General features: G+C 50.3%; 2 protein-coding genes across 2 annotated transcripts; one reads left to right on the top strand and one right to left on the bottom strand.

The window, feature by feature from the left end:
* Positions 1–107: 107 nt before the first annotated feature.
* On the bottom strand, positions 108–23373 carry LOC102103092 (disintegrin and metalloproteinase domain-containing protein 9). The gene is made up of 22 exons (XM_005530798.3): positions 23183–23373; positions 16248–16345; positions 15673–15737; positions 14593–14671; positions 13056–13132; positions 12141–12330; positions 11331–11396; positions 10822–10893; positions 10116–10285; positions 9698–9779; positions 8821–8954; positions 8441–8612; positions 8232–8324; positions 7773–7968; positions 7147–7252; positions 6542–6725; positions 5821–5901; positions 5252–5357; positions 4106–4244; positions 3535–3637; positions 2847–2974; positions 108–2152 (listed from the first exon to the last, which is right to left on the bottom strand). Exons 1-22 carry the CDS (start codon positions 23295–23297, stop codon positions 2038–2040), a joined length of 2571 nt encoding a protein of 856 aa, XP_005530855.2. The 5' UTR covers positions 23298–23373; the 3' UTR covers positions 108–2037.
* A 1263-nt stretch (positions 23374–24636) lies between these two features.
* Positions 24637–25801, top strand: TM2D2 (TM2 domain containing 2). Its single transcript, XM_005530799.3, has 4 exons — positions 24637–24854; positions 24927–25014; positions 25083–25198; positions 25311–25801. The coding sequence occupies exons 1-4, from the start codon at positions 24667–24669 to the stop codon at positions 25522–25524; spliced, it is 606 nt and encodes a 201-aa protein (XP_005530856.1). The 5' UTR covers positions 24637–24666; the 3' UTR covers positions 25525–25801.
* The last annotated feature ends 275 nt before the right edge of the window (positions 25802–26076 follow it).

Below are 26076 nucleotides of genomic sequence, written 5' to 3'. Positions count from 1 at the left end.
AGCCCGGGCAGGCCAGTAACGGCCCCACGGCCACCAGTAACTGCCCCACAGGCAACTGCCCCAGCAGCAACAGCCCCTCCCTCCCGAAAGCAGAGGCCGAGGCAGACTTGTACAAAACTGGCGTCTTTATTGCTCCTTGGGTCTGTACAAAGGGATCAGGAACAGCCCTTTGGCCAGAAAGCAGCGCGGGGCCAGCCTGGAGGCGAACACAGCCCCGCCCAGGGACAGGTATCCGTTCACTTGACGAAAGAAAGTCAGTAGTCATCTTCAGCATTCAACACCAAAAACTGCAGCTATTTCCTGTCCATGGGATCGCTTCTGAAAGCACACAGCCCTGCCCTCCGCAACTGCGGCTGTTCCGACGCGCGGGCTCGGAGTACAAAAACTCTTTGTCTAGTAAAGGCACCGTTTTTAGCATAGTTTAGTTCACACACACAGTTAAGTACATCTCTCTGGATGACTTCATTCCTTGGATCCCCTCCTCTTTCCCCACCCTCTGAGCAGGGCTGGAGATGGGCTGCATCCAGCTGCAGAGCTCATTGTGACAGACAGACAGACGGACAGCCCACTCAGGCAGAGCGGGACACAGCAACACAATTAAGAAGTAATCTTGGAACAAAAAGGAGACCCCCCACCAGTACAGTCGGTGAAATTCTAGGTGACATTTTACAGATTTTAATAGTGTTATAAATCTTAGTCTAAAGTTTATGGGAAACCACAGGAGTTCAAGTATTTTATTACTGCACACACTATATATATACTTATGTATGTATATACAGAGGAAAAGATTATTTTTTGGCAATATTAGGGGGATTTTACAGATTGAGCTGTGCTTGTGGTGAGCACAGAGTGAAACAGCCCAGCACACTCTTCAGCACTTATCTCACTTTTAGCAGATTTGTGTAATAGAACCTCACTTTTAGCAAGTTGTGCAATAGATTTCTATTTCTGACCGCAACATCCAGCTTCTACCCACAGCACCATGGGATCAGGATCTCCAGCTCCCTCTCTTAGCACGGTGGATGCTGAGCACCTCTGCTCAGGAGGAGTTTAGCCCATGGTGCAGGAGCAGAGGGCAGTCTAGTCCGACACAGCAGCCCAGACACATCCCGACTGACACTACCAGGGTTTGGGTATTAAAAGAGGGAGTGCATCAGCCACCAGGTTCCCATTTAAAGTGCTCAGAGAACCTCTGGTGGTCCAGGCAGAGACACTTCCTGCTTCCCAGTGTTCTGCAGGGACTACTGCTGTCTTTAGACCCAAATTAAAACCTAACAGAACCCCATTTTTTAAAACCAGAATACGGCCGTCTTCTCGTACCTTTATCGTCACTGCCATGTATTAGTGGGAATTAGTACAGGAGTCTCATTTTGCCACTCTCTAATTAAAAAGCATTAAACTCAGTGCTCCTACAGCACAGCTTAGTGTCAGTCAGCATGGAGTTAAGAATTTAAGTGCATTATTATGCATCTATAAACATATATACATGCATAAACATGTTTAAAATAGACCTCTCTTCCTCAAATAGTCCTCTGAGACCTCATTCCATTTATGCATTTAAGATGTATGTGGGAAACACTCCCCAGTCCATGCAGAGTAACTAAATTAACTGACCAGATCTCCTTGCTTTGCAAACAGGTTACTCCAATTCCTTACTGCACAGTCAGAGAGACAACAACAAGTCAGACAATTTCCTTACCAGGGCTCGTGGCAGAAATGGGGAACCCAAACCCAGGTGCTGGATTGCAGGACTATTGCCCTGCAGGCTGCTGCACTCCTGCTGCTGGCCTGGCTGCAGTGGCAAAGCTTGGACAGAGCGAGGGACGGGCTGGCTGGGTGTTTCAGTCCCTGGAGCTTTGGTCGAGGTATTTATTGAGTGTCAAGTTCTACATTCCTGGTTTGGATGGCTGTTTGCCCTGTCCCAGGCTGCAGCAGGGAGGCTGCTGGCACTGCCATGGGATGCCAGAAGGGGAACCGCAATTTCAGCTGTCACAGCCAGCAGGTCAGCTCACACCAAGGCCCCAAGGAAGCCCAAAGCTATTTGGGAGGCAGAGGTGCCGGTCGGGAAGGGAAGTACTGTCCCTGAGGTAAACATTTCTGCTGTGGTGCCGGCGGTCCCTGAGGTACGAGCTTCTGCTGCGGGGGCGGGGGCCTGCGAGGGGACAGAGGAGGTGCGGTCAGTCCTGCGGTGCCCAGCGCCCTCTGACCACTGCCAGCTCCCCTGCCAGCACCCCACTGCTCCCACACCAAACTCATCCTCAATGTGCCGTGCTCACACCGTGCCTTCAACGGCCTGAAATCCTCTGGGAACCCCCACTTGTCAAAACTCACCTTTTCTCCCAAAATTCTGCAAAGCCCCATGGCACAAGAGCCCCCCCAACATGAGCTACATTAGGATGCTCCCACTCAGTAACTGGCACTTCCTGGGGCTGTGTGTCACAGCACAGCATTGCATCTTACAAGCACAACCAAAAAGCAAGATAAAAATAAAGGGAAACTTTCTGTTCAAAAGTTAAGAGAAATGGTTTTGCACTTGGCCATAACATTCACAAATCAGCACAATGACAGATTTTTGAGCAATTTGCTTTCAAACTGACTATTTTAACCTGCTGGGCTAATCTGCCCCCTCAGCAGTGCCCTGAGCCTCGTTCATCAGCACGCAGCCGCGACAGCGTGGGATGAACGCGCTGCCTTTCAGGGTGAAGGAGAAACTTCTCCCAGTGAAAAGTCAGCCCTGCTTGCACACAATGTGTGATGGAACACCCCAGGGCTCCCGAGAGTGAAGGCCAGGACAAGAAATCCCATCAGTGCCGCTGCCAATGGGCATTTGCAGTAACTGCACTGACCTGCTGGGCACCCTCTGCGGCTGCTGCACCGGGTACTGCGGCGGGGAGTAGTAGGGCTGGTGGAAAGCCTGCTGAGAGTGCTGGTTAACTGGGTAAGCTGGGACAGGAAAGGTATTTGGATGCATATCCTACGAAGAAAATACAAAGAAAATGTTCACAAATTGCACATAGGGAATCAAAATATTTGTGTCACTAAATAAGTGACGTTCAAGACCACTTGCAAACCAGCCTGGCAATGTCAGAGCCGCTCTCTCCTCTGAGAAACTGAGTAAGAAGAAGCAACAGCAGTCTGGGAACTGCTGGATTTTGAAAAACACAGAAAGGCTGATCACAACAGCACTTGGTTTGCTCTGGGAGTGTGCTCTGGCTGGTTTTGGCTTTCAGAGGACAACTGCTCTGACAAGGAGAGGGGCTCTGATGTGGGGTGGGCGTTCTGTCATGAGGAAAAGGGAGCAGCAGAACAGGCAAACTAGGCACAGCCTGGGACAACACTTAAACTGAGAGACTGAGGAGCCCCCCACACAACCCTTAGGAAACAAATGTTCTCTCTGCTTTTTATCAGGGAGAAACATAATTTTCAGAAATGAAGTAACTTTAAAGCTTTTATTAGGGCAAGAATTATGGTAGCTTCCTTCACGTCTTTACTTGAGAGTAACAAATAGAGTAGGGGCAAGGAGATGATTCGTACCATGGGTACAGCTCTTGGAGCATATGGCATGCCACGGGAGAAGCCTCTCTGCTGGCAGGCCCTGGGTTCAGTGTCTGGCCGAGGAGGAGGTGACTGAAGTGACCTGAAATCCGATGGATATGGACTGTGTGAGCACATAAACCAGACACAATGCAGGCCATGAACCCAGACACTGTGAACCTGACAGCTGGATTGACACTACCTTAGCATGTATCAAGTGTGAGACAGATAAAATGTACTACAAATTTAATAAAAAACAACACTTTTTCTGTTCAAGACTCTGGCAGCTTCCCTTTGCCCCTTTATAAAAAGATGGGACCCAAAACCATAAACCCCTATCACCAATGCACAAGAACAAACATAACAATAAAGAGAAAACTCTCTGCTGTCTTGATTTGGGATGAATTTATCTTTTCTGTCATTGCCAGAGGCAAGCTACACGTGCCATTGGATGCAGAGGCCTCCACCTGACATCCTGGGACTGGGAAATGCCTCCACACTTTGGCACTGGCTGGTGTAAATAAACATCCATGAAGGGCAGGGGAGAAGGCAGAAAGGAGGAGGCACTCACGAGTGGCAGCGGGACATCAGCCTCCTGAAGCATTGCTTCAGCCTGTTCCTCTTTGCAAAGGCCAGAGCAGCAGCCACGAGCAGTGGGAGCACCAGGAAGAAGAACACCAGGAGCCCATTGCGCAGCGACGTGTCCTTGTCTGGGGGGACAAAACCACGGAGGAGAAACAAGCCTTAGGTGGTGTTACCACCACCAGATTCATAACAGCAGGGGAACTGCATTTTGTAGTTTCCTACCTAATTTGGTAGGAATGGTTCTATAACTGCTCTCCATTTTTTATAGAAAAAACCCAGAAGAGTCCAGTAAGATATATGCCCAAATAGATCCTTTCTGTTTATCTTTTAGAGCTGATACCCTGGGCTGTAATAGCACATTAGGAGATCAATCCTCGTTTTTCATGACGTATGAGCATTACTTCATTACTAAAGATCTCACAAGAGAGGGAAACAGCTGCTGCCTTTTGGTCTGATGTTAAATCTACCTCTTCTCCAGACTTGTAGACGAAGAACTTGGGTTCTTAATCTTGACCCTTTTATATGCAGCAATTTCTCCCCTGCAGGCTGTATTAAAACAGTCTTTCCCTTTCTCTGTCTGATGATTTGAGGGATCTGCCTGAGCTCCAGTGTGCTTCTCCAGCCTGTTACTGCACCACAGTGCCTAGCTTTCCCAAACCCACGCGAGCTTATGAAAAACAGTCTTCAAGCTCATTCCTGCAGCCCGCAGAAGTTACACCAATCCCATCTTTATACACTTCACATGGACACAGCCTAAGTTTTCTCCAAATTAGAGCTTGGCTCTGGCTTCCTAGTTCACCTTCAAACACTCAGAGAGCTTCCCAGCTCTGTCAGTTTGCCTTTTCTTGTGCAGGATTCATGCTTCCCTTCACTGGGGCTTCCCTTCCCAGCCCAGGTACAGGGAAGTCCAAGAGGATCTTTGTTCCAATGTGTCAGAAATCACCTGAACTCAACCAGTCCAGATCCTTACAGATCCCTACCCCAGCATCCCAAAAGATAAGTGCAACACCTTGAGCAGAAAACCTCTGCCAGAATTCTTTGCCAGGGAAACCCAGTGCAGAGCCATCCACCAAAGTTCTCCAGCACATGGGCTGCTCTGGAGCACCCAGCCCCAGCCCCCACAGCCACTTGCCATTGTATGGAGGGCCACTGTCCACACTGCCCCCGTAGCCTTTGGAGTCACAGAAAGGGGGGGCCCAGCCTGCTTCACAGTGGCAGTTCCTGTTGTTGTTGCACACCTGCATGCCAAAACACAAATACTCAGTAACTTCCATTCCTATGCATTTAAATCTGTGTGCAGCAGCCACAGCCTGTTCTGTCCCTTGTACTGCTCAGCCTGGAGAATTTTACCCAGTAACTCCCTCCCCAATTCCCAACAGTCCTTGGCCAGGCATCCCAAGATTTCACATGACTGAGCACACACAGCACTGTTCAGGAAGAGCTTCCAAGGATTAGCTATCCCAACAGCTTACACACCATGGCTTTTGCTTGTTTTTTTCTTTGTGAGATGCAGAGTCAAATTTCATTAGCAATACTGGAATGGGGAATTCTTGCCTGGCAAAGAGCTTTGTCAAAGATTTTTTTGACACTGCTACAGGTTCTCTTGCCCAGAGGCATTTTATAGTTTTACAGTTTGACAAAACAGAAAAATAAAGTTACCAATGACCATTTTAAAACTTGCTGCCTCTCTTCCCTGCTTACCCCGTGCCCATGGCACTGCTTCTCCACGTCACAGTCATAGTTCAGGACAGAGGCACTCACACACTGGAAGTGCCTGCAGATCTGGGGGACAGAGATGCACACAGCTGAGGGATGATGGCATTTCAGTGCTCCCTTGCCTGCCCAGATCCCTGCTCCTAGCTCGAGGCTCCACAGCCACACTGTGCTTGCTGCCACAAAGCCTCACACACTCTCACTGACAATTCCAAGCTCTGCAGAAACTCTGTTCCACAAAAGGCCTCTCAGCATGGGGCTGAGCTGGCACTGGAGCCTTTTGTCTCCAGTCTGAATGTAAAGGAACAGCAATTAAATTGTGTCCAGTAAGGACATGTGGAATACACATTCCTCTGCTAGGGCTAAGCTTCTGCACTCTTTAGTTTAGTTGGATTTTAATTGAAAGCTGTCTTCAAGGCATTTGTGTGTGCCTGGCTCTTCCTGCTCATTGACAGAGCAAAGATTTGTCTCTCATCAAACTCAGTTTCTTTCGCTTCACCTACAAATGAAAGGCTCATTAAATGTCTGATGCACATGCAGTGCAGTACTGGGCAGTCAGGGGATCAGTGGACTCATTTAGTTTTACATTAACTACAGGCATCAAAAAATAATGGTCATAACTATTCATGACACAATGCAGATGAAAGTTTTATTCCCATGAATACCCCAAATTATTACACTAGGATATAATTTTTAAATGTTTAATTACCTTTCCATTACCACACTTGGTACCTTCATTCACCATTCCTGGGTCGGGGACATCAGAGCCCAGCTGGAAATCCACCCCCCAGCATGTGGTGCCTCTGATGGGAGTTTGGATAATAGCAGGCTTGATTCCAAACACAGGCATGGCTTTCACATTTTCACACTGCAGCTTCCCACACATGGCATTCCTACAACAGCAACACAGGAACACTGTAGTGACACTTGAATTTATTCTGAGAATGAGACTACCATGTGTTTGATACGATCTTTCCTTTCCACTGGAAGATGCTACTGGAAAACAAAATTGAGGCAACTTAACAAATAAAACTGAACTGGGCTTCATTCCAGCACTGCAAGAATAGTTTATCCCTTCTCTCTGTAAGCTGTTGGAATCTCTACATTAAGGAAAACATGATGATTTGCTTCTCATCTTCCCTTATGTGAACACTTAGGAAAAGCACAGGAGATGTGGAACATGCTCTCCTCACCACAGCCCTGCATCCCTCCCCTGCACACCCACTACAACATCCCAAACTGACACTGCAGCACCCAAATACAGATGCCCAGCCACGCATTTCAGAGCTTCCCCACGCCCTGGGCTCAACTCACCAGCTGGAACATTTCTTGTAGTCATGGCCATGGAAACCACAGTTGCCAAATCTGTCCCCCTTGGAGTTCACTTCAGCAAAGCAAATGTTGGGGGCTGCTTTGGCTTCTGCAAACAACAGCCCATCCCCAGAGAGAGGAGCCACGTTACCCAAGCACAGAAACGTCTCACACAGGATCTCCTGTACCCAGAGCAACTACCCTGCTACACCAAGTATTTGCCATGCAGAAGCGAGCTTAGGAACTTGATAAAAACATTGAAGAGGTTACAACACCAGAATTGCAAGGTTCCAGGTTTAAAAATGGAGAAAAACAGATATTTAATCTGAGTCGATTCTAGCATTTGATATTTCTTTACAGCCCTATAGAACAGAAACTCAACTGTACCAGAAATTACAAGTGCAACAAAATTATTACTTGAATCCCCAGCACAGAACTAACACAGGAAGAATGCACAACCATTAGCATTAGCAGGAAGAATGCTAAGCCATTACCACCACTGCTTCAAATCCTCTGCCAAAGCCAGCTGGTCTTTGTTACAGAAAAGCAAATAAATACATTTCAAATAAACTTAGTGTATTCTTTAGTTACATCTCTTAGAAAGACTGTAACACCGTGCTCTTCCTTACTGGAGCCAAAGATGTCCTGGCACTGTGCATCGTAGTACTGGCACACGCCGTTGTAGCAGTAGGCGTCCTGCCCGTGGCAGGGGTGCCCGTTCTGCACCGTGAAGTCCGGCTGGCAGAACTGAGAGGAGCCATTGCAGTACTCCGGGAGGTCACACTCGTTGGAACTTGCCCGACACTCGGTGCCTCCGGGAAGGAGCTGAGGAAAGAGGGGATGGAAATCTGCATCAGGAACCAGGAACCTCCCAGCAGAGACTGGCACTGCACCTGACCCACGACATGCCCCAAACAAGGGACCGATCTGAAGCCCTCGTGGGGCCGTGGACACGCAGGACCACTCCCTCTCACAGATGCACTGACTAAGCCAATGCTCTCCTTTTCTCAGCTTGCTAACAATGCTGCAGTCTGACTAAGCCAATGCTCTCCTTTTCTCAGCTTGCTAACAACGCTGCAGTCTCCTACCTGGCAGTTTTTGCAGCAGTCACCGTAGGCGCACTCAGCGCCGGATCGGAGCCGGCAGGTTCCTGGCTCGCAGCACGGATCGCTTTCACACTCCTGGGGACACAAGGCTGTGAATGTCACAAAATCTTCCCCTCTGTCACAAACAGTCCCCTCTGAGTGAGTGGCACGAGACTGCCCTGGCAGCACTGGGAAAACACAGCGCTACGAACCTTTGGTGAGCCACAGTCACACTCCTCCCCAGCATCCACCAGCTTGTTCCCGCAGTACGGGACGCTGTAGGTCTCATCGGGCTTCGGAACGTTGAGCAGGCAGCTCCCACCTTTGTTGAGTGTCAGCTTCTCAAAGTCTTCTGCACTGCAACTGCTGAAGTTCCTCGATCCCCTGCAAGGGAGAAAATGAGCTGAGCTTTACCCTAAGCCAAGCCAGTATCCCCTGTGTTTGCAGAACAAGGGGGATGTTGGCTGTCCCCATTACAAGCACAACAGGACTCTTTCCAAGGGGAATTTGAAGGTGAAAGCAATCCATAAAAACAAAGCACGTGGATGGGGCATTTTGAGCCTTCTTGGCCTTCCCTTGGTCAGCTACTTACGATGCTCCAGAGCTCATAATGCAGCTGCTTGCCCCACAGTGACAGACTCGTTCGTCATCATGGTTCATCCCCAGGTTATGGCCGAGCTCGTGAGCCATGATGGATGCAAACATCTGGATACTGATCCTTCCAAACTGCACAGGAGTGACACAGAAGGCAGTCAGCAGAGAGCTTATATTGACAAAGTCAGTGTTTACTTATGTGCCAAGGAGACCCTTTTGCCATTCTGTCTCTACATTATCAGGATTCTCAGACCAACAGTGCTGGATTTCCAACCAAGTGCATGGAATTTGCTTAGCAGTAAGAGCTCTCAAGAGAACCCTCTCTGGGACACTACCCAACAACCTCCACTTTCCAGAGCAGCTGCAACATTAACACAAAAACTGAAATACTCCACACCAGCCCAATTCTCCTGAAATGTACACATTCCAGCACTTCTGTCACTGGCCCAAAGAAACCAGGTTTCTGGGATTGCCAGTTATCTGAGACCAGCAGCTTGTTTCATTAAGGCTCTGCAGTTCCATTTAAAACATGCAGTGAACTGGCACTTCTCAGGGAGGTGACAGCTGCAGGTCAGATTTGAGAACCCCCATAGCTCCCACATACTTTCCAGGCAGAGATGTTTAAAACGACACAGAAATCCTCTCTGAGAAATCCTTTTGCATGAATACTGCACACTGAGCAGAGGAGAAGCTGAGCAGAAGACTACAGAGTTGTGATCCAGGTATCATGGAAGTGTCAGAAATTGTTGGGGACAACGTAGGAGCCCCACTAAGCCACTTCAGCTTTGTTATGAAAGATTCTGTGCTTCCAGGAAGACTTCCAGAGAGCAAACTCTGATCTCAATCACATTCAGAGATCACTGAAGAAATCTCACCACGTTAATGCCTCCTGCATGGCTCTTGGAGCACACTGTTCCCACATAGGCCATTCCAGCTGTGCCACCAAAACCCTTCTTCCTACAGTCATGAAGAGAAAGGAAAGGCCATCATCTGTCTGTACAGACACACAGAGTCCATATCACACACCCCTCCTGCCTGTGGGGCACAAATCCTGCTGCTCAGCTTTCCAAGGCTAACACAGCTACTGACTGCAAGCACAAACGGCACCAGTTAAGCTTCTGCTGTCTGCTCAAGATTCCTTTACTCTGTTCATTTAAGACAAGTGTTTACAGAGAAAGTCAGCCTCTTCCACACCATCCCTCTGCATGTAAAGAGCACAGGCACTACAGCTGGGCTGAGCAGGCAGGAACAGAATGAACTTTTTGGGATCAGAGGGAAGGAGCTGGTACTCACAGGACAAACTGGGCGCTGTCGTGTCTCCGCCGCAGAACGAGGTTCTTCTCTCTCCACTGTACAAAGTTGGCCAGCACATCACCAGCCCCCCCATCTGTGCTGATGATGTTCTCGTGCTTCCAGATCTCCAGACCAACCAGCACGATGCGGATGTTCAGCATAACATACATCTGGGGAGAAAAAGGAGGAGAAATACTTATTAATAACTTCAGACAAAAACAAGTGGCCTGGTGTTATAGATCTTGTTGCAAGTATCCATCTTTTCTGTGTGGGTTTGATTTCTTTTCACAGCTAGTACACAATGGAACCACCAGAATGCATTTTCCCCATGATTTAGACCTTCATTAGCCATAGGATGAAGGCTTAAATGCTACTCTGGCTATACTGCAAGACAATACCAAAGAGAAATAGAAACAAGTCTCAATTCTGACAAGTATCATGTGAAACAGTGGAGTTATAGAAATGCTTTTTCTCTAACCTTTACACAGACACAAGAATCGCAACAATCTGTCCTGTCACTCACTGGATGCAGCACAGGTTGGAAGAGTTTCCCAAACTAATTCTCAAGGTGGATAAGTGCAGATTAATTTAGAGGTGGAAGAGCTTCCATGGGGATGCATTCCCCAAAGAGGTAACAGGACAGACCCCAAGGTAGACATTTACAAAAGGCAGCAGGGATGCAGCACACAGCATCCCTCCTACTCACACTGTCAAGGAAGTTTGCCAGCTGCACCATATGTTCTCTTACTTCTGTTTCACTCTTCCCAAAGTCTTCAAACTGCAAGACAAAGAAACTTAGCCTCATGAAGAGAAGAGATAGAGACAATAGTATAGAAATATAGTATAGAATAGAAAAAGGAACAGAACATTTTTGCCTGGCTCCAAATCTCCAAGAAGATGCTAACCACGACAGCAGCATCTTCACTGCTACTGCTCAGCAGCTCAATATTCCAAAGACAACAGCAAAGGCAGTTTTTACCACGTGCTTTCCTTACACTGTGAGATTCCTTGCTAACAAAACCTCTCCCTGCCTGATGGCTCCTTTTCTGAGGATTGCATTGTATACATTTACCCACTTCTAGGGTCGCGTATTTGCACAACTTGGGAAAATTGTCAAGTGTTTTTCAACAATCCATTTGGGAGTAATGAAGCCTGAGGGCTTTCCAGGCTCTCTCCTGAGGAGAAAGAAAAAGGAAAACCACACAGAACTCCCACCTTTTCTTTATCCACAACTATGAACAACTCCACATATCTTGTCTGGTGCAGGACCGCCCTCTTTCTCTGGGGAAAAAAAAATGGTTTAGACAACTTCAGATTTATTAATTCAAGTGTAAGCAAAGAAAACCCTCATGACATTGTCATATTTCAGTTGATACCACCATCAGCGGTTTGAGACACACCCAAAGCACAAAGTGCCAAACCCAAGCACTGTAATCCAATGCAATGACAATCTCTGTGTTTCACACTAAAACTCAGCTGCACAAAGACTTCCCTTGTTTCAAAAGCAAGGGACCTCTGCACAGGTTGCTTTGGAAAGTCAGCACTCTCTTTCAAAAAGGGGCAGAAAGATTCTACAAGCAAATGCCAGTGATCTTGAAGTGAAACACATTTTCCATTCTCCTGCTTTCATTTCAATCTTGTTCCTGTACAGACAGTCCTTGAAGGACAAGGGGGATTTCACACCAAACTGCTACTGTGATGGTGAGGAGGATGGGATAAACATGACCATATTCCCCTGGCTCTTGATACAGTACTTTAAGAAGCCTCTCCATGAGGGTCATGTTCCTGCCCTTAAAAGTCCCCCAAAAAAGCCCAGGAATATTCCAATCATCTGTCCCATCCTCACTGCTGTGTGCAGAAGCAGGAGGAGACTTTGGCTGCTTTGGGGGAGAAACTGAGTTGTCCAGTAACCCCCCAAATCAAAAACCTTTAGGTATGTGCTAAGTCCCAGGAAATCTGATAAGCTGCTTCCATACTCTTAAATGAACTCACAAAACCCCTTATGTGGGACTGGGGAGGACTTACCCGCAGCAGCTGGGTCATACTGGGATGGAGATTTCCCTCTGCATGTTCCCTTTCCTGGCCTTCAGCAGTTACTCCACACATTGTGGGTTCTTTCTTCACATTATCCAGTCGATATAAAATGTGTTTAGAGCCAGAAGAGGGATGCATGGGCTCAATCCCATAGGTGACATTCCCCATTGTCACCAAACCCCTAAAATATGACAATGTGTGAGAAATCTGGCACTGAGCACAGAGGACAGTTACCCACAGTTCTTACAGCTAAACACAGGAACTTATTCTTGGATAACCAAAGCCTGCCTTTGCCTCAGCTCTTGTGAACCAGCACACTTCACTTCAGGCCTGGCAGGAGCCTTTCACACTGAGCAGAGCCTTACAAATGCAGTAAATTAAACACCTCTGTAAGGCTCTGCAACGCCCCAGGAATTACATCACAAGTCTTAAGCAGAAATGCTTTAGTTCAAGTACACTATTGTCACTCTGGTGCCTGGTGTGACCCTGCAAAAAAATCAATGGCACAGAATATATGGCAATTAGCCCAAAGCAGAACACAATCCCATCAAACTTGAGGTGTATAAGGTTTAGGGCAAATTCTGTGAAATTTGGAGACTAGTGTTCAACATTCCATTTCTGCAATAGACACATGACTATCTGTGCAAGTTAAAAAAATAAGCCAAATATGCATGGAAACCAACTTGCTGCACTCTGCTAACAAACTGCATTAATAATTTATTTGATGGTACTTCAAATATCTGTGAACTCCTCGAATAAAAGTTTCCACAGGACAACAGCACCAAGGCAGCTCAGTCACCCAGTGCCTCCCTGGCTTGCTGAGGCACAGTTAAAAACAGCAGGATTGGGTTTTGGGCTCAGCAGCCACAGTGTGACAGGCAGGACACAAAGGATGAGTTGTGCTACCTGAGCCCCGAACAAGCGCTGACAGCCACCAGGGAATCCAGGGTCCCCACCACGAATCCCTGATAATGGCAGTGATCCTGGACAGGAAAACAAGGGTGCATTACACACATTGCAGGCATGCCTGTACTCCCAGGGCAATCTCTGATCTGCCACTGACCAGCAGTGACTACAACTCAAGAACACAAAATGCATTAAGTTAAATTTACCCCAGCTAGATTTCTTAACTTGACCTAGGCTATCCCTCTCCTGTTCTCCTGTCCTCCACCCTGCCTCAAATATTTTGAGGCCAGCCCCTCCCTCCAGATTTGGGCCAAAGTACTCTTCAGTTTTCTGGCAGAAAGTTCTGGCTTGTTTTCACCTCTCTGTAGCAGGAGGAGGGACAGCAGGTGCTGCCCACTGCCAGAGTTTTCTGGCTGCACAGCCCAGCCCCCAGCAGCCCTGACAGATGGACACATCCACTGTGTGCTCTGGACACACATATTTTAGAAACTAGACAAGGGGCAGCATGGGGCAACTACACTCCATTTTCTTTGGCTAGGGCATTTTTAGACATTCATTTGGGGGTCTATAATACATTTTCTGTCACCAGGTGCTCAGCAAGGAATGCAGAAAGCACAGAGGGCTTGTGCTGATCGCTCAGGGTCAGCCTGACTTCTGTGACCTAATGCTAAAAAAGCATTTTTCCTCCATTAACCAATCCCTTTTAACTAGGAAGCAAATACCCATTTGACTCAGGTGCTCTGCTTTCAAGAACAAGATCCTATGAATCATGTATGACTACTACTTCCCTTTCAAAGGAACAACACTGATCCCTAAGAGTGAAGCCATTAGAAAAGTTTTCTTGCATATTTTATCACACAACTGCCTTTAATTCTACATTTCCAAAGGCAACATGGCAGGCAGCCTGCTTGTACAGAACAAGGGCTGCAAACATGCTTTCTGTGGAGTAACTCCTGCACTACACAGATCACATCCTGCTCAAAGGTCCTTCAGACTTGATCCCATCCATCCCTTCCAGCAGTTCCCACCTGCCAGTACTAACACAAGCTGTTAGTTCTAGCAGCCAGCCCTGCTGAATGGACTGGCACTTCACTGTGCCTCGGAGACACATCTGGAAGCTCACTGTGTGCAAAAGCAAAACCAAAGCTGCCTGTTCAGCCCTCAGAGCACCCAGGGCTGCCCCTGGGCTCCAGGCCTTGGAGGAAGGCAGGCAGAGGCCAGAAGTGACAGCAGCCCTGCAATGGGCTGCGAGACGAGGGCAGCAACACCCCAGTAATGAGATACCAACAGCTGAGAGCAGCACTGCCTGGTAGAGGCTTTTAATGAGACAGCAACCATCTCCACATCAGAAAACACAGGTCTTTTACAGTTTAGAGCCTCATCCAAAATTAAGGATTCTCTCCAGGAAGAGGGCAGTGGGTGCTGAAGGTGGCCCAGCAGAAAATACAGCTATCCTTTTGTAATCCTGACTCTCTCATCCCACAGATGCTCTGTTCCAGCCACCTTCAGTGAGGATATGAATAGAAGGAAATCCTACCTGGACATCTGGATATTCCAATTGCAACTTTCCCTCCTTATCATAAGTATAAACGGTGAAATCTTTGGGCAGCAGTTCTCTGCAATGAAAGGGGAGAAGGAACACAAGAGGAATTTCATTAAATGACCATGACATTGGAGCAGAGCAGTAAGATGGTCCTAACCAAAAGTGTGACAAATAGGTAAATTGAAATTAAATAAGGAAACATTAAAAAGGAAAACCCTCCAAAATTAACAAAGAAGTTGTATATTTTCACAGCAAAATTCAAGACACCAGAATGGTAGCACTGCTAATGAAATAAACCAAACCACCTCACTTCAGAGACTAGAACAAGCAGAAAAACCCATTAAATTGTGCTAAAAGCCTGTTTCCAAGCAGGAAAAAAAATAAATTCTAGCCCTCAGTCTGCTGCATATGCCTCTTCCTCCCCAGTCTAAGGAGGAAGTGCATTGGGAAAGTCTCCCACGACTGAGATTGCTGCACCATCCTGGTAATTCCATTGATGTGGTGCAGCTAAATTCCCACGTTTCTGAGGGTCAGGGCCTTGGCAAGTGGCAGCTCGGGCTCCCCAGGGGCTTGCACAGTTGTATCTCTATCCCAGCAGCAGTGGCCTGGTGAATGACCATGTGCTGGTGCTGCAAGTGGCCCTTACACTCCAGACAGACAGCTTCTAGATCAGCTGGGAGGGCTCAGTATTCAGACCTTGGGGGGAAAGTCAGCCTCCTCATTTACTAGTGTCCTTGTGCTACTGAGACAGGAAAAAATACAAAACTAAAAGATTCAGACAAAAGTGAAAATATTTACTTGAAATAAAGTTCAGCTTGTTTATTTTTAGCTGTGAATAAAAAGAGTTGTAGACTCCCTGGGTCTCCTTGGGGTAATCTGCAGCTTCCTGCTCTGAAGGGGGTTCCCTAGGGCTGCAGGAATCAAAAAACATCTCTTGTTGATGGCCAAGACACCAGGACTCAATCTCTTCCCACACACAACCCCAGGATTCAAAACTCATGTGCTACCTGCCAGCTTGTCATCTGGACACACCAGTTTGAATGATTTAATAATTTAAAGAAATTCATCACTTACTTGTTCTTTTCTAGATGAATCGTGTATTCTTTTCCCTCAATCTCAATAGAATATGACACCTTGTCCTGGATACAAAGAAAGGTGCATTTCACTCATGTTAATGAATAAAACAGTCTTTGAAACCAACAAAGGTGGATGAGCCTGAAATTTATTTTATAATTGTCCCTGCCTCCAGAACCTAGCATCTCTTCCTGTGTGACTGGGGAAAAAAAATCACATGAAAGAAATGGTTTCAAAATAGAACTGTGGTTTTCTTATTCTTTCTTCTTCTAAAATGTCCACAGAAGAGTTCCAAGTCAGAGCCAGAAAAGGACAACAGAGTTTTTTACTGAACACGATGCAAGTTTTACACCCAGATCAAAAAACCACTGCAGCAACTCCTGACCTCTGGAGGGAAGAGGCACTTCTGTACCTCAGCTGCCAGCAGTGCCAGAGGTGATGCTCTCTGCAAGGACAGACATTTCCCTGCTGCCAGGTGAATCCAGCAGCATCCCATGGGCATTTCAGGTCAGTTTTGGGTGCACTTTTTTGGAAGTAGACACTACCCTGAAGATATGTCTAGGACTGCCCAGTACCTGTATGGAGGAGCTGTTGGAAGCCTCTCGTCGTCCTCTTCCCAGTCTCTGTGGAGTTACAACTTGGTAGGAAGTGAGCTGGGAGATCTCCTGGAAACCTGGAAAGCAGAACAGAAACACTGCCTAAAGGAACAAAGCAATCAAGAGGATGAGGCACAAGGAAGAAAGCATGACTTCAGGAAAAGTCCACACACAGAAGAGCACAGAGCAAACCTCAGAGCAAGTCACATTTGGATTGCCTTGCAAGGGGCCAGGGAAAACACACAAACTGCAGAGAAGATACCAATTTTTCCAGAAAGTTTAAAATAGCAATTTTCACATTCCAAATATTGTCTTACCAGTACCCTTCTCATACACCACCACTCTTCATCAGCAGGAATCAGCATTTAAAGCAGGTCAGCACAGCAAGGACTCACTCAAGGATAGCCAGTGTCAAACCAAGTGTCCTGTGTTGCAAGGCTGCAGAACTGCCCCCTGCAACCTCTCTCAAAGAGCTCCAGCAGCTCCTGTGCTTCCCCATGGCACAGCACAGCCAAACTCCTGACCTGAGGCTGGTGCTACTATTCATTATGGTCTTAGAGAGCTCTCAAGGGCCTCATCAAAACAACTGAGGTGAGACAAATCCCTGCAACAAAGCAGCTGTCATAGACCCCTTTATATATTATTTACACATGCAACATCAGACAGATCTCCTGAACCAAACAAGTCCACAGTCCAAGCTCCCTTTAACAGTTTTTGCAAGCAACTGTTTTATATTAACTATGTAAACAACAATAAATTGTGCATGCAAATTACTTTTCCCATCAGTGGTGGCATCTGCTGGTGCCTGGCTCAGAGCTGCTCACCCAGGAAGCAGGAGGTTGGCCAACCCAGATCACAGGTAGTATCCAGAGAAATAGTTTTCCTGGCTCATGGCAAAGGAATCAATGAGCTCATCAGAGGAGTCTGAGCTTCCCCACAAAAGTAGGGGGAAAGGGAACAGTTATCCTCACTGTCTGTCTCCAGAAATCATCACATCTGGGGCAGGTGAGTGAGTGTTTGGTGTCCAAGATCCTCCAAAATATCTCAAGTGGGTCTGAGATGCTGCATCCAGTCAAAACCAGCCCCTCAGAGCACACCAAAACTCACACTCCATCTCCCAAGGGCCTTTGGCTTCTCTGAGTTGCAGGACAGCACTGTGAGCTCAAAGCCTACATGAGAGGCCTGCTCTGTCCTTTGGAAAATGGGCAGGAGCCCCAGGTAGGCTTTAAAAGCCAGGGGTTCCCCAAAAAGCACCAGGCTGCAGTGGCATTTCCCCTCCTCTTCCCATCCCTGGCAAGCTGACACACATCATCATCACCTTGCCTCAGCACTCAAAAAGCATGCCAAGGGAAAAGCAAGTCCCCTTCCCACACTCTTCCCACCACCATCCCCAAAGAACAAGCCATCAGATGACTTCCAGCTTCCCTCCCTCCACAGCACACACGTCCATGGCAGGAGGCCTCATGCACTGGGCTCTCCTGCCTGCCACACAGCATTTCTGTCACCTGAGCACAGGCACAGCCCCACGGCTCCTCAGGATTTCCCACAGGGCACACACTGCAGCAGAACCTGTGTTAATACAGCATTTGCAGACAAAAGGTATTAAAAAAGCAGCAATGAGACTCCTGCAAACAGCCCCTTTACATTCACAGGCTACAGAACAGTGGCAATACCTCCCTGGCCTGAAAACAAGGGAGGGAAGGGCCGCTTCCTTCCCTGGAATGAGCCACCAAGATACTGCAGCAATCACTTCTCTCCATTTGTCATTTCCAACTGCCCTGAGCTCCTGCAGGTCGCTGCTCTGCCCTTGTTCCTTCCCCATGGCCATTCCTGCCCCTCGCAGCGGGGATGGGACGCTTGGGCCAGGCTCTGGAGGCTCTCGAGGCACAGGTTACACAAACAGCACGACACAGCCAAGCCCGGCACTGCTTGCAGTAGGACACGTTTGCCCAAGAGCAGCTTGGAAGCAGAAAACAAGCAAGTGAATCATCACATAAAGCAGAACTGGGAGGGATTTCTGGGAAGAGTACAACTCCAAGAGGATCCTCTTAGAGCAACAGCACTAAAAGAGGACAATTTTCAAGTTCCTGAATGCTCTGACAGTTCTCTCCCCAATTTCTGCCCTCCTTCCCATCCTTCCTCATCCCCAGTTTGGAAGTGATGGGGGTGGGAGTTGAGCAGGCACTGCCCTGGCACTGCCCCTCACTTCCCAAAGAACCTGTTTCCATGCCAAGTGCCCTGTGCATCATTTCACACATCGCCAGCAGCCCTCAAAGAGGGCACAGGGTAGTTCAACATAAATCCAATCCAAGGGACAAGTGCAGCCAAGCAGAAAGCAAACCCTGCTCCCACATTTTCCTCTTACAAAGGCCAGGTACAGTTTGGAATAAGATTTTCATTAAGTTACAGGGCTTGTAATCCTCAGGTGCTTTGTGTCACTGGCAGCTGTTGGAGCTGTACCACGTCACTGCTGAGGACATGACATGCTGGTGACCCATTTCCGGGCTGAGATCTTGTTTCTGATCAGAAAAACACAACTGCATCCATTACCATATTTATCTCATCTCATTAGAGGCTGCCATTAATCACCAAGCATTGGAGACAACTAGGAAGATGTGAATCATCTTCCCCTCCCCACCCCAAATCCACCATAGGAATTCCATGCATGCTCCACGGCATGCGGGAGCTTGAAAACCAGCAGAACACATCACAGCCATAACAGCTCTCCAGACACTGAGGGAAGCTCTGGGAGTGTTCAGGTGAGCGATCCAGATCCGTATTCAGCAAAGCTCAAACTGCATCCCCTGTCTTGCTAGGCCTTGCCATGTCCATGGGTCATTGGCTCAGTTACAGAATCACAGCACACAGCTACAGCCACCTACACTCACACTTCCCCTCAATTATCATCCTTCCTGAGCTGTGACTCCTTCCCAAGCCTAGCAACAGAAGGTCAAAGATACACTCTTCAATGGAAGAAAAAAAATAAAAAGAGGAAAGTTCAAACTGCGGCCTGTTACAACACAAAACAAGATAATTTCATTAAAAACAAGCTCATCAGCACGTGAGCAGGTCAGCAACTAATTAAGTTAACTCATTAAGTTAACTGTGGTTATCATCAATTGATCACTATGAATAGCTGAGGTCAGCTGCACGAGTTATCCCACACCTTGGCAGGAGATTGCTCACCAGAAGTGCCAGAAGCATCAGGCCCATCCAGCCCATCAGGGCCCCGGGCAGGACCAGCTCCACACGGAGCATCCCCGATCTCCAAGGGATCAGCTCCTGGTGCTCCAAGCTGCACCCCCCAGAGGAGGGGAACCCTCCACTCCCTTCTCTCTAGCTCCAAATCTTTGCATTTCCAGTGTGCTGTCATGCTTGCCTCTCCTTTCCTGCAACCAAGGAGCATCAATATGCAATATTCCCTTACACCCCTGCCTGTTCATGTCAGGCTGTTCTGATGAACCACAAATGGACAAAACAGCCACAAACAAAAAAGCACCACAACAGGACACAAGAGGCCAGAGAGACCTCACACATACCAAGGTACCTGTGCTGTGTGTGTTTATGGATCTCCACAGATTAATCTCACCTTCAAAACAGACAGCACATCTGATTCACTTGTCAGCCTATTCTGACACTCATTTCCTTTCCTGCAACATGCTCCTGCTCCCCATATTTCACCCTCTCATACTTGTACAATTATTTCCGCCTCAGCGGAACACTTTGCATCCTCCTTTCAAAGCCACTTATTTCTGACAGATACTTCCCTCGTGCTCAAATCACTGGGATTGCTATCCCAGTCTTCATGGAGCCTGAATCCCATCTGACTGGGAGGTACCAGCTGCCAGCTCCATCTGCATTCTTCATATCCTATTTTCAGAATCATACAGGAGTTTGCCAAGCAGTGTCTGAGGAGAAACTTCCATGACCTGGCTTACTTACACATGTCCTTCAAAACACCAGAACCGCTGCTGGTGGGTTTCTCCAGGCAATGACACACCAGGAAAAGCATTTTTTGGTGCACTTGACTTCTGCACTAAGGCTGTGGTTGAAGTAGGATTTACTCTTTAGACTACTGCAAGCAAAAACCTTCACTTTCACTATGCAAATATTATCCAAGTCCACTTAAAAGTGTTTAGTGGTTTATACAAAACACAAAGATAACAAGTCTTCTTCTAAATGTAGGAATGTTTTCTGTGGAGCCAGCAGTTCCAGCTCCTCCCCTGCCTCAAAGACTAAAGAGTACCTCCGAGGTGCTTCACCTTCAAAACACCTGGGAACATCTGGCCAGATGTTCTTTTACAGGTACCACTCCTTGGGACTTCTGTATCCTCCCTCCCCTCCCCTGCTCTCATTCTTCACACCTGCTGGGTCTCCTGCTGTGCCAGTGCCCTTTAGAAGGCAGGAAGAGATTACCAACTATCATGGCAAGAGAAGCAAATTCATCTCTATGTATTGCTCACCTGGATTATTTGTACAGCATTAAACCTGGCCAGAGCAGCTCATGAAGCTTCTTCTGGTATTTCACCAGGGATGTTGGATGCTGATCAGGTTACGGAGCTCTCCCACAGAAATATTTCCTAGAAAATTCTTACACCCCTTGCTGAAATCCAGAGCTATGCTGCAAGTGTTTCCTGTCTAGACTCTCCCCATTCCTTCTGCCCTTCCTAAAGCCTAATTCATCTGCAAGACAACAGCTCCCCTTGTTCCACAAAAAGGACTGTCATGCGTGTCCACTGGTACTGTCACTACACCCTCTGCACCTCGGAACCTTCTCACAGGGAGAAGCAGGTAAAGCCAAGCTGGTCTCTGCACAAAATGAACCCTCCTGTGGGTCACTGGCCCTGAAATCCCTCCCCTTCCACCCATGACAGCATGGCCATGGACAGGGGCTCAGCACGCCCAGCCCACTCACTTCCTCCCCATCTTACCAGCTGGGAACGTCAGCTCTGCTTTCTCAGCTGAGTCTGTGGGAACCTTCTCTTTAGAGACATCACTGGCTTTACATCTGGCCACCAAGGGGAACTGTGAAAGGCACATTCTTACCTCTTTTTTTAATTTTAGCTTGAGAAATAATAATGATCAAGACATGCAGAAATGCTAAAGTCATGATTCAAACTTCGTTTTTGTAAAAGCAAGGCACTACAAGAGGCAGTGTTAGCCACACTGAAATGTCTTTCCTCTCTCTCCTTTTCACATGGAGGAAATAACCACAAACCCTCTCTTTGCTGAATGATTGTCCCAGATTTCTTGCAACATAGGTGAGGCAGTATTGTGTTTTCTGTGATCTGAACAAAAGAATTATCTTAACCAAACACCCTATCTCCCTAGAAAATTAAACCCAAGCATTTAGACACTTACTGTGGCCAAGCCTGGCTGGAACACCCTGGTGTGCATATGACACCAGATATCAAGAAAGAGATGGAGTAGCACAAAACAGTCTCTGCCTGTGAATTTTTCTGAATTCATACAGTCAAATCTTGAAGGCTCCTATGGACACAAATAGGAGAGGAAAAGCCATAAACGCAAATCCCTTAAGGCTACACATCACTGTGTGATTATGGTCATTCAGGAATTTTCAAATAACAGTTTCTGGTAACACTCCACTCCTGCCTTACATCCCTGTACGTGTCAGAAGCACTTACATTATAACCCAAAAGCTGGAGGTTTCTACCCTCTCCTTCAAGCTCATACCTCAGGCAAAGGAGGTTCATTATATTTCATGGCAGGTTTGGCATTAATAGCTGCGACAGAGAGTTCCAAAGGCAGAGAGGAATACTACCATCCACCATCAGGAACTGGCAGCAGTGTTTCTTTCCCACAGGTAGGAACTAAAATCTTATTCCTCAAAACAACCACCTCCCTGGAAGCACAAGCATCTGGTATCTCAGCGATGCATAACCTGCAGCTCCCAACATGCTGTGCCATCTCCACCACCAGCCACCTCTCAGAGCTTTCACTTCACACACCAGCAACAAAGCAGCAAGCAAGAGGAAGAGATTCCAGCCCAGAATCCCTCAGGGAGAGGCACACACCACATAAGCACTGTCCTCAGCATGAAGCACCAGTATCAAGTGGTATATTCCTCAGTTGGGAAGACCTGACTATAAAAAACATGCATTAACGACAAACACAAAAGTTTTACACAGTGCACATGTCCCTTCAGGAGGGTGAATCAATGACAGAGGAGACATTTCTGCCTGTCATGTATGTACAGCCTTGAATCGGCACCTCAGGAGCCCACAAACAGAACCATCTCAGTTCATAAACAGCCCTTAACGACAGCAGGGAACCAACTCCTTAAAAGCCCTGCGCTGCCTCCCTGGGCACAGCAGCCTGCGCGGTTCTGCCCCTTACCCGAGCTCCTCCATGGCCAAGGCCACCTGCACCGCCCGGGCAGCCCTGAATCTCCAGGGGCTTTGCCTCCTGCTCCGGAAGAGCCTGGCACAGCTCTCGGTGAGTGCACGGCCACGGGAGGATGCTCGCGGGACACCTGCGGCCTCGGGCAGGTGCGAAGGGACCGAGGGCAGTGCCGGGAGCAGCTCCACATTTCCGTGCTCCAGACAAGGGAGCCGCTCTGTCCCGCCGGGCCCCGCAGCATCCCTGCCCGGAGCACTGCCGATGCTGGGCAGGGTACGGGGGGTGCTGCCACCCCCTCAGCCTCCTGCTGCCACCAGCGACCCCCGGGGACCCCGCGGGGCACACGGGCCGGCGGGAGGAGCCCCCGCTCCGGCCAAGCCCTGGGGGCGTCTCTGCCCCTTCGAGGGCAGGGGAGGGAAGCGGCTGCCAGAGCCTCCCCACATGGCCCCGGGGGGGTGATAAGGGGGGCCCGACCCTCCCAAGGGGACGGGGAAAGGGAATTGGGGGCCGAGGGGGGTGCGGGCGGCAGGCCCAGCTCGGCCCCGCGCACTCACCCGCGGGCTGCCCGGGCGCGGCCGGCGGCGGCAGCAGGAAGAGGAGGAAGATGAGGAAGAGTAGGAGGCGACAGAGGCAGCTCCAGGCCCGGGCCATGACACTCCTTACCCCCATCGCCCCTCCCGTGGGGCGCTGGGTCCGGCCGGCGGCCCCGCGGCCTTATGGAGCCGGGCCGGGGCCTGCGCTGCACCGCCCCGGGGCGGAGCCGTCCGCCCGCCCGCCCAGGCCCGCCTGCCCCGCACGGCCCGGCCCGGCCCCCAGCACGGCCCCGGACAGCGGCACGGCCCGGAACCCAGCACGGCCCCGGACAGCGGCACGGCCCGGAACCCAGCACGGATACCTCTGTGCCCTGTACAAATAACGCACAAACATGAATCATCCTGTGGTTCCTGCCTGAGGGGCATGAGATTCGCAGGTTCAAACAAGAGCCACATCCATCTCCCCTGGCTTCTCCCGGCACTCGGCAGCGCTGCTGCAGCCCTGCGGTACGAGGCACCGTAAGCGCCCCTCGGGGCTCCGGACGCGGCACCGCCGGGACAGCTGAGCACCCGGCCCGGGTCAATCAAATCCCGCAGGGGGAGACATCCCCGTCAGCCGGCACAGTGGGAGCTGCTCTGGGAGAAACAGGGAAAACTAACTAATAAATTCTGGAGGTCTGCAATGTCTGAAGCCACAAATGAGACCTCGGAGCCGAGCACTGGACTGGGGCTGTTCGCTGGTTCCAGCACGAACTTTCTAACTAGAATAAGGCACAGTGAGGAAACCCATTGCAGTGAGATTTCCTGACATCCAAGCACAGACATTTTGTCCTTCCCGTGGCTGTGACAGGAGCGATTCTCCCTTAAATCGACACGAAGGGCAGACACGGGGAATGGAGTCAATTTACTACGGAAAAGAGCACAAATGCACCCCAACCTGGGCTGCTTCCCGTTCCCACAGGGCGGGGTGACACTGGTGGGAGCCGCGCAGTACAAAGGCCAGCTCGGACGGAGTCAGTCGCTGATGTGGCCGCCCCGATGCCCGTTAACAGCAACACAGACCCCTGAGAGCACTTCTCCGGCTCTAAGGTGTCTGCTCTTCGTGTGAGCGCGGCGGGCACCACCCGAGGGAAGGGTCCCCGAGCCCCGGTTGAGCCCCGGTGGAGCCACAGCGGCCCCGGGACCCGGCCCGAGACCGGCGCACGCCGGGGGGCCCGCGCGCCGCCCCAGCGCCCCGCCCCTCGCCTTCGCCCATTGGCCGCCAGCCCCCCCAGCCAGCCAATCAGCGCCTCGCCTGGGCGCACTCCCTCCGCCACGCCCTTCGCTGCCGTTTCCGCAGCTTCTTCCGCCTCCGCTCTGACTGCCTGCGAGCGGCGGGCGCCCATTGGCTGCGGCCGGCTCGGCGGCGGGCGCCCATTGGCTGCGGCCGGCGGGGCGGGGTGGCGGCGGGCGCCCATTGGCTGCGGCCGGCGCGGCCCGAAGGCGAGCGGGGCGGCGTTGCCGCCATGGCGCCGCCCGTGGGGTACGCGCTGCTGTGCGGGCAGGCCGCGCTCCTGCTCGGGAACCTGCTGCTGCTGCACGGCCGCGGCCTCCCGGGCAACGACACCGAGCCCCGGGAGCTGCCGCCGGGGCCGCCCGCCGCCGCCTGGGCTTACAGCGATCCGCGGGCGCCGCTCGTTCTGTGCACCTACCTGTGAGCGCCGGGCCGGGCCGGGGGGGCGCCGCGGCCGCCCGGCCGCCCTCACCGCCCGCTCCGTTCCCGCAGCCCCGATGAGTTCGTGGAGTGCGATGAGCCGGTGGACCATGGCGGGAACGCCACGGCGCAGCAGGAGCTGGGGCACGGCTGCGTGAAGGTGAGGGCGGGGCGGGGGCGGCCCCGGTGCCCCGGGCCCGGCGGGCGCTGAGCGCTGCCCCGCCGCAGTTCGGCGGACAGGCCCACGGCGAGGTGGATCACACGCGGGTGCAGTGCCGAGCGCTGGACGGCATCGAGTGCGCCGAGCCGCGGAGCTTCCTGCGGGGCAGCCGGCCCTGCGTCAAGTAGGAGAGTCCCTGGCCCCCCGAGCACCCGCCGGACCGAGCGCCCCGGGAGCGGGGCCGGCCCGGCGGGGAAGGCCGGCACTCCCTGAGCCCGGCGCATCTTCTCTCGCAGGTACACGGGACACTACTTCATCACCACTCTGCTCTACTCCTTCTTCCTGGGCTGCTTCGGCGTGGATCGGTTCTGCCTGGGCCACACCGGCACCGCCGTGGGGAAGCTGCTGACCCTGGGGGGCCTGGGCATCTGGTGGTTTGTGGATCTGATCCTGCTGATCACCGGGGGGCTGATGCCCAGCGATGGCAGCAACTGGTGCACCGTGTACTGAGAGGGGCAGCTGGCCCCAGCTGCAGCCCCTGGGAGCCTCTGCTCGCTCCGAGCACCAGCCCAGGCTCTGCCCAGCACAACGTGGACTTCCAGAACTGTAACTCAGGGTGCACAGCAGTTACTCTTGGTTAAGGACTATCTACCAACCTTGGACACAAAGTTGTTCAGGATATATTTTGCTTGTTTAAAATAATCTGGCTTCCCACTGCAAATAGTGTCAGCTTAAGAGCTTGCAAACACAGGGCATCAAACAAACATTAATAAAATCTGGAAGGTGACTCCATGTACTTTGAGGATTAGTAGAGTCTCAGCCACAGATGAGAATGAGGCCACAGGGTCATGGTCTAGCCCTGAGCTCCCCTGCCAGCCCATTAGACAAGTCCTGAGCCCTGGTCACCTTGGGGTCATGGGCCACCTGACCTGTGGGAGCAGTCAGGGAGCTGGGAAAGGGCCAGAGGTGCCAAGAGGCAGCTCCTGTCTGTGTGCCAGGCACCCCTGTGTCTCCAGCCCCAGAACAGGGCACCTACAGCAGCCAAAGGGTGCAAGAACCTCA

Source organism: Pseudopodoces humilis, chromosome 30, assembly GCF_049639895.1.
Source record: "Pseudopodoces humilis isolate 2021_Gansu_Grassland_sample_001 chromosome 30, ASM4963989v1, whole genome shotgun sequence".
In the NCBI taxonomy this organism is placed as follows: Eukaryota; Metazoa; Chordata; class Aves; order Passeriformes; family Paridae; genus Pseudopodoces; species Pseudopodoces humilis.
This window is presented reverse-complemented; position numbering and strand designations above follow the sequence as displayed.

Excerpts from the sequence above, each read along its gene's own strand:
- LOC102103092 (XM_005530798.3), bottom strand. The coding sequence starts at position 23,297 with ATGGGGGTAAGGAGTGTCATGGCCCGGGCCTGGAGCTGCCTCTGTCGC. Across the intron at positions 10,286-10,821 it reads TGGCAAACTTCCTTGACAGT|ATGTATGTTATGCTGAACAT; the intron begins GTGAGTAGGAGG and ends TTTTCTCCCCAG. Across the intron at positions 6,726-7,146 it reads TACAAGAAATGTTCCAGCTG|GAATGCCATGTGTGGGAAGC; the intron begins GTGAGTTGAGCC and ends TTGCTGTTGTAG.
- TM2D2 (XM_005530799.3), top strand. The coding sequence starts at position 24,667 with ATGGCGCCGCCCGTGGGGTACGCGCTGCTGTGCGGGCAGGCCGCGCTC. Across the intron at positions 25,015-25,082 it reads TGGGGCACGGCTGCGTGAAG|TTCGGCGGACAGGCCCACGG; the intron begins GTGAGGGCGGGG and ends GCCCCGCCGCAG. Across the intron at positions 25,199-25,310 it reads GGCAGCCGGCCCTGCGTCAA|GTACACGGGACACTACTTCA; the intron begins GTAGGAGAGTCC and ends CTTCTCTCGCAG.